Genomic DNA, 8370 nt, shown 5'->3' on the forward strand with positions numbered 1-8370 from the left:
ATCAATCAAATTGAGACATGATCCACACAGAAGGAAGACCCTTGATTAACTGTATTCAAGTTTTGAAGATTAAGAACTGTGTCTAATTGGAAACTCTTCACATTTGCAATGATTGTGCTTAAAAACAAACAAGTGATAACATGATATACACCAAGTAGCCTTAGGAGGATAGTATGAAAAATATCTCTGAGGTCTTAATATTTTCACAATATTCACTGCTGATATCATCAAGAATGATATTTTCCAAAGATTTCCCAATATTTTCACAAAATTTCTATATTATTATGTTTAGAATTTTTCTTTTTTGCATTATTATTTTCATGTTCTGCGAGATATTCACAGTAATATCCTAGCCAAAATTGAGTGTTATGGCATATTAACGTATTCCAACCTTGTATTATTTTCAGTAAGTATTTGTCCATCCTATTGAGAGATGCAAGAAAGTTTACACAACACAAACATCTTACTCTTTTGACAAAGGTTAATAAGAGACCCCTCGAGTTCATAAAAGTGGAAACAAGCACTACCAGCACAATTAGTTGAAAAGTTCACAACTGACACAACTTACAAGGATTTAATATGAGACCCCTCGAGTGACACCGACAACTACATGGATTTAGTACTTAGAATTTAACCAGATGCTGAATTGTGAGAGCTCTGTCCCAGCGCAGAAGCCCTTGGACTGGGTGTTTGCTTTGATTCCGGCCCCTGCCTTCCAAACCTCGGACTCTGTTCCATTCTTAGCTCACTCACGCGAGGGCTGTATGCCCTCTCTGAAATCCGTGGGCTGTGTGTAGGTTTCAAACCATCTTGTGAAGTTGGAGTTGAGCTTGTTACTTTTGGACTGAATGTATGGCGGATCTCACCACGGCTTCGGGTGATCATCTCATCTAGCATTTCACCCTCGTCCGTATGACCACTCCTTGTTCTCCCAATTGCATGAGGATCTCCATCCTACATCATATGGATTAATGCTATGTATATGAACTTAGAAAATTAAGCTAGACGAAGAAATGCATATCAAAAGCTCACATTTAAGGGGAAGTCATATGATACAGCTGGTGCTTCTTCATATTCTGCAGCATCCAAATCTTGGAGATGAGCGCCTTTGAAAAATTTGGGAAGCACATACTGCCTCACCGGGACTAGGAGCATAATTAGCAATGGGAACAAAACCCCAGCTATAGGAATCCATGTTATGCCAAAACATACGAGCAAGTAAGTTGTTTGAAATATGGTGAAGATGGCAATTGCCTTGAAAGGCACAGTTTCAACAAATGTGGCGTGATACTTCTCCAACACCCTGAAAAAAAAATTAAGGATCAACAACTTATCAACAGAAAATAATGACACTTTTTAAAATCAAATGCCCACTTTTCATTATCATGAGGTTCGCAGTACAGAATTTTTAAAATTGAGTGAATTAGCACTCCATTCAAGAGAAACTTGGAGCTTAGAACTTAGAAGCAGGGAAGGAAGACAATTCCTGTAATGACCCGGATTTTCGGAGAAACCCGAATCGCTACCAAAAACAAAAGATAACATTTTTTTTAATAAAAACTAAGATTGAACAAGTATTTTCAAATTTAAAACCACATTCATAGATGCAAATATATTAGAATAAAAATACTCAGATTTAACATTATAAAAAAATTTCAGATTTCAATTATTTGATATATGCGCGTATTTTAGGGATAAAATTTCAGAAGCACAGACTTACTATTTATAGTAAGCGTGAACTACTATAAAGATCCGATGCTTGATCCGACAATGCTAAAGGCTCCAATTTTAGATCGGGTTTGTAGGACCGTCGATCAAGAGGGATTTCGGAAAATATTTACTAAATTTAGACTCTTTAATGACCCTTGGTGGGGTCGGCCTTTACAATTCCTACAAACCATGGCAATAGAAAGCCAAACCATTAAAAGCATCATCACATAGACAAGGAGTAAGTGAAACACTTACTTGTATCTTCGACTTGGAGCAGTGAAGAGCAACAATATCCTCTCCCAGAACTGATTGCCAGGCAAATTTTCAATGGCCATGAAGGCAAAGTACCCCCAAAGAACGGCAGTGGGGATCTTTTTCAAAAGAGGCATAGCCGCAACACAACCACCAACCATCATAGCTTGAAGCAAATTACTAAGGCGTTGTTCCTTGACCTCAATAGGGAGGAGATCATCTATATCCTTCTCCACATCAAATACAGATTCATCAACGGGAGCATCCATGGTGCCACTGCTCGAAGCCAATTGTATTGTTGATTCTTTCAACTCTCTTAGACCCTGCTCGGAGAATAGATGTCAGAGAATAGAACCAACAATTCTGTATTATCAGAAGAGATTGACATAATGGGTATGGTATTGGCTCAATTTACCAGAGCAGCTGGAGTTTGAAAAACCAATGGAGTCTGCATTTGATTATACGCTTCTTGAATGCTTCCATACAACTGACCTAAGCTTGCATTTTTACTGATACTTCTGCGAGCGGTTGATACAAGCTTATTGCGCAATAGCTTTTACGAAACAAGGGCCACCCATGTTAATTTCTACCACGTGTAACTCTTCATTGATTAATATAAACATTGGTTTGTGTGTCATGCATACCTGATGTTTTAGTGTAGCCAAGCTTTTCGTATGCATCGGAGATTGTGGAATAACACCATTGGAAGGAGGGACACCAATAAGGCCACATATTATGACCTGCCTCACAAATTGTAATAAAAATCATTACATGCTTATCAAGCTAGTAAGCCATTGTGAGTTGAGCAAGAAAATGCCTATCAAGCTAGTAAGCCATTGTGAGTTGAGCAACAGACTGTCAAGAGTGACAACTGTTGGATATCTGTCATTTTACTTGTTATATATTCTCTTCTTAAGAGTTATAGAGTTCTTCACGTCATTTAAATAAATGTTTATACAATAGAAAATGAAAATAGACTGAAATTTCCTTCATTTTCTGGAAATATCAGTAAAGAATATCTCCTACTCTGCATGTAATGTGTAAGAAACTACTCTTTAGGTTACATATGTAGATTAGATGCAAGTGAACACCCATTCAGAGATGTGAAGCCCTTTATTATTTTCTGTCAATTTGAAATGCATTAAAAAAAACAAGTATCCCAAAGAGACAAGCTCAAAGGCTAAATACTAGAATTTTTTTCTAAATTCCAACCTTTCAAACAGAAAGATGAAGCAAACCAAACTACCATTCAACAACAACAACAACAACAACAAAAAAAACACAGATGAAGCAAAAACCAAAATCTCAATACAAATAGCTTACCAGGAAACCCAAAAGAAGAAGGTCGTAATGAAAGGAAGGTGGTTTCTTCAGATTAAACTCCTTTTGCTGAGCAAGTTGAGATGCAACACTGTGATCGAAGTAATAGAGCACAGCAATCATGGTTGCTGGAATAAATGCTCCGACAATATATAACAGCGGTACATTCAACATTTCCTGTGAAGAAATCAATTGTGAATCTCTCTAGACAAGTATGCATCAAGCATAACAACAGATAAGTGGAAGATAATTTACATCACAATCAACAACCGAGAAGTGGAAACTATTTCGAGAGTGGAGAAACACTGTAGTGGTTCCCTAGCCTTATCTTTTTGCATGGATAAGACAAACGCATGTACTGCCGTTCTTTTGTATTATAGATTATAATATAAATTAACAAATATGACCTAATAAGAGAGACAAAATTGTCTAAATGTTTCTTTTGGTTGCGCACAGATGTTTGAAAAAACTCTTTTTCAAGGTGAATGTGGGTGATATATGAGGTCAGTTGAGAAAAGCAGATGCAAATACAACACATGATAGAGAGGGTAGCAAGAACCTTGATCACCGTCCAATTTGAGGAAGCACCCGAAGACCATGGATTTGGGCTAAAAAGTCGCCTTGGAATCCCACTCGGAACATCTTTGGTTGGTATATAAGATACAGCAGTCCATACAAGCACCATCAGAGGTACCCCATAGTCCGCGATGAATCCTCGTAGCCAGCCTATAAATTTCAGAATTTCTTCACTATTATGACGAATTAGAAACAGAAGCCATGCAACTGAATATTTTCTTAATGATAAAAGGATAGAAAATCTGAGAACCACCATATATTTTAGTTAGGACCTTACAATTTCTCATGAGGCACGTTATTCGGAAATTCTAGTTATTATACCTGTCCCATAACGCCATGATCGTGCTTTACGGCTACTTAATGCAGTAAAAAGAAGGCCAAAGGACATAACTAATGAAAACATTCCATTTCCAAAGCGCCACGATGGAAGTAATGCAGTCTGATTCGGGTTTTCTCTATCAGGTATTCGAAACTCCTCCACAACTCCCTACAAAATGAAATTCATTAACTTAAAACTAATGAGCAGAGTAGCTGATAAAGGATGTAGTCCGCTGTCAGAATATATTCCAAGGATTCAATACGAGAACACGTTAGTTTGAAGTTATCATGACAATGATTTCTGGTTGTTCATTCACATTAATTTTTTGAACTGTCCAGTTTGTGAAACAACCAATTACTCTATCTGTTAGAGTTGGCGTTATTTAATCATTTATACTTCAACATCATCTCCCCCCCACGTGTGGCCCCTCTTTTTTGGGGTTGGCCGTACACGTGACACATGTGACAGCTCTTTTGGGTTGGCCGAACACATGGATTTTTAACGTCAAGGAGTTGTTGGGTTTTGATCCCAAGAGCTGCCGTGGGGCAATAGCTCTGATACCATGTGAAACAACCAATTACTCCAAAATCTTAAGCTGATAGAGTTGGTGTTATTTAATCATTTATATTTCAACACAGTTGACACAAGAAGTTCAAACTTTGAGATCTAGCTAAGTTTGCCAGCCTTTAATTGGAAAGGCAAACATTTTGAAATTTGCAATTTAACAGGCATATGCATGCAGTTTCAAGAAAAGGACAAGCTGCCATGTTTTTTTTTTTTGATAAGCGGCGGAAGAAAACTTCATTGAACAAGGAGAGAGATGAACAAATCAAAAGACATATTACACTTGGGGCAGAGTTCACACGTAAACAACTACAATACAGAAACTCCTTAGCTAAGGAGTCTGCCAGGTCATTTCTTTTACTGTGATAAAACTCTGCCATGTTTTTTTTTTCTTTTTTCTTTTGATAAGCAGCGGAAGAAAACTTCATTGAACAAGGAGAGAGATGAACAAATCAAAAGACATATTACACTTGGGGCAGAGTTCACACGTAAACAACTACAATACAGAAACTCCTTAGCTAAGGAGTCTGCCAGGTCATTTCTTTTACTGTGATAAAACTCTGCCATGTTTTTTTTTTCTTTTTTTTCTTTTTGATAAGCAGCGGAAGAAAACTTCATTGAACAAGGAGAGAGATGAACAAATCAAAAGACGTATTACACTTGGGGCAGAGTTCACACGTAAACAACTACAATACAGAAACTCCTTAGCTAAGGAGTCTGCCAGGTCATTTCTTTTACTGTGATAAAACCGTGTAATGAAAAGAAAAGACTTCACAATAATACTTAGTTATGTAGCATTTCAGAATCCAATTAATAAAAATATCTTAAACCAGTTAGTCTTGACAAAAAACTTCTTTTAGTCTTGACAAAAAATTTAGCTATCATCTATATCCATACAAAGGAAAAAGGAATCCTCACACGAATAGCCTGTTGCATGAAGAGCATCGCTATCAGCAGACCGAACAGTTCACCAGCTACACGGGTAAATCTATTGATAATGGAACATGCTCCCAAAATAGACAGCAAGAAGAGCAAGAATGATGTCCACACACAAACCCTGAAGCCACAAAAATTCAAGAAAAAAACGCACACAAAAGTTTCATATCCATTACAACGGTGACTGAAAAATAGGTCTACTGGATTATGAGAAAGTGGAAGTGCCATATGATGTACCATCCAGTCCATGCTAAGAACAGCTTTTGCCCCAAATCTTGTCTGTCCTTGACGAAGTTAAACATGAATGTGTACATTAGTACTGTTGGCTCAGCAACCCCTAATATAAGCAGTGGCTGTCCTCCGATAATCGAATGTATGATGCCACAAAGTGATGTAGAGGCAAGTGTTTGAACTGCAGTTATAGTCCCATCTGTGACAATCCAAATGAAGCATGCCATTTAAAATTTGAACTCATACCAAGTTAAACATTTTTTTTTTCGGTTGGTAAGCTGGGATTGAACCTTCGGCCTCAAGGTTGAAGAACAAGGCCTTAACCAATTGAGCTAGAGGCTCAACCCCTACCAAGTTAAACATAGTAATGATGAAACTTATAGAAAGGCTTGAAGTAAGAATATTGTTTCAAATATGAGGTCTTCTTACTTGTATTCCCCTCCAGTTGCTCCCCAAATGATATGACTGGAATAGCTGAAGCGAAGAATATGTATGTTGTGGGAGCAAGGATCCTGCATAATCAAAGTATGTCATTTGTCCGTGGGAAAAGTAAATAACAAAAATGTATATTCCTCAGAATCTGATTATTTAAGAGACTACATAGTACATACCCATATAGAGCATGGATAAAAGAAACTTAAACAAAATGCAAAATTTGAATATAGACTTCCTAAGGCTATGTGTCTTTCGACGTAAAATGGGCGTTAAATAAATATTACGCTCATTTTTAAGTGGAGAAATGGGCATAAAGTATGTTTTACACCAATTTTACATTGAAAGAAACAGAGCCTAAATGAAAAATCAGATATTCACTAATACCTCAATACTAATATCTATAATCATGAACTGAAAAAAAACTGCTCTTGATGGCAGATGAGCCTCTAAGAAAAATAAATACCTGTAACCCGCACGGAAACCACCTGTCCAATCTTGTTTGTAGCACAGTAATCTTCCTTGCAGATCATTCTTGATCCCACGAAAAGGCACAAATGTTTCCTCCATGATTATTCACTTGTGTTGCGTGTGTGGAACAGAGCGCGCCGAATTTGATTTCTTAGAGGGTCAAACAAGAGACACAAGAGACCAGATACAAAAAAACACTAACTTGGACACAGATTTATGGAACTCGAGAGGCCATTACGATGTCTAAAGTTGCATCATGTATACCTTAAGTCCTTAACTTCTTTCCTAAGAAATGCTATGTGTGGATGAATACGAAAGCTTGATCATTAACGAATCATGGAGAAAAAAGAGACCCTGGAACAGGCCCATGAATTAATCTGTACAATTATGGAATCCTACATCTCAAAGAATACAAAGAATGATTTCAAGAGCACGGATAAAGAATCGATTGTATATGAATGAACAATAAAAAAAATGGAGCTATCAATCTCGCCTACTTGAATTCCATCTATCAACAATTCAGTAATGCTAGGGCACAAAATTCAACATAAAAACAGACAGTCGAAATTAACGTAACTAACGAAAGCCCTCCATCTGATCAGTTATCAACTAACGAACCACGTCAACAGAACTCAGATCCATCTCTCCCTCTTTTGATAAGAAAAAACTAGTACTCATCAAACAATAAAAACCCAGTATGATTGCCCTAACAGAAACAGAAATGGATCAGAAATTAAGGACTTAATTACATGATCAGACTTTTACATGTTATACCTAGCAGAAAATTTTCCTCAGTGGACTACAAGGGTCTAGGGATTTGGTACCGCGAAATTAGCGAAAACCCATGAGGATATATTGATTTGATGTGGATTAGAACAAGTTAAAGCAAATGGGCATTGGCAATCAAAAGACCAGAAATCTCAAGAAATTAGGCACAAACTTAACAGATGACAAGCTAACAACAACACCCCTCAAATTTTACATGATTCAAATAAAAACCCTTTTCAAGTACAAACAACTTAAGAATCCAAACACAAAGAAATCAAACTACAATCTTATTACATGGTCTGAAGAACAGAACACTAATAAGAACAGAATAGCATGCAATTTACTTAAATCAGGTGATTTACATGTACCCAGAAAGGAGTTTGAGGAATGTGATGAGGTTCTAACCAATAAAAAGTGAGAGAGCTGAGAAATCAGGTTTACTACTCTGCAATGGAAGTCTGTGTGGAGAGAGAGAGAAAGAGCATTATAAATCCTTACAGAGTTGAAAAAAAATGAAAGATAAAATACGAATACAGTTATAATGAAATTCTAATAGGTTATAGGGACATTTTATAGAAACGGTTTTTATCTTTTTCTTATTTTTGCTTTCACATTTGCATACCTGTCTGTGTGTGTGAGAGAGAGTGAGGGACCGAGGGAGTACAAAAGCAGGTGAGGGAGAGAATGGTAACTAGGAAATAAAAATAAAAAAAGGGACAAAACCTGAAAGAAAAATTTGAACAAATGAAATCCCCAAATTTTACTATATTTTGGAAAATACCAAAAATGCC

At 36.8% G+C, this 8370-nt stretch overlaps 1 protein-coding gene across 1 annotated transcript; it reads right to left on the minus strand.

Annotated features, from left to right (window-relative positions):
• Positions 1 to 444: 444 nt before the first annotated feature.
• Positions 445 to 8000, minus strand: LOC143892692 (putative boron transporter 2). The gene is made up of 13 exons (XM_077397488.1): positions 7985 to 8000; positions 6807 to 7206; positions 6338 to 6420; positions 5915 to 6107; positions 5660 to 5798; positions 4180 to 4345; positions 3842 to 4008; positions 3286 to 3459; positions 2607 to 2702; positions 2378 to 2515; positions 1966 to 2285; positions 1033 to 1303; positions 445 to 954 (listed from the first exon to the last, which is right to left on the minus strand). The coding sequence occupies exons 2-13, from the start codon at positions 6908 to 6910 to the stop codon at positions 631 to 633; spliced, it is 2175 nt and encodes a 724-aa protein (XP_077253603.1). The 5' UTR covers positions 6911 to 7206; positions 7985 to 8000; the 3' UTR covers positions 445 to 630.
• Between the last annotated feature and the right edge of the window lie 370 nt (positions 8001 to 8370).

The sequence above is a fragment of the Tasmannia lanceolata genome, unplaced genomic scaffold, assembly GCF_043159265.1.
Source record: "Tasmannia lanceolata isolate RefF3 unplaced genomic scaffold, GAP_Taslan_0.1 ptg000015l, whole genome shotgun sequence".
In the NCBI taxonomy this organism is placed as follows: domain Eukaryota; kingdom Viridiplantae; phylum Streptophyta; class Magnoliopsida; order Canellales; family Winteraceae; genus Tasmannia; species Tasmannia lanceolata.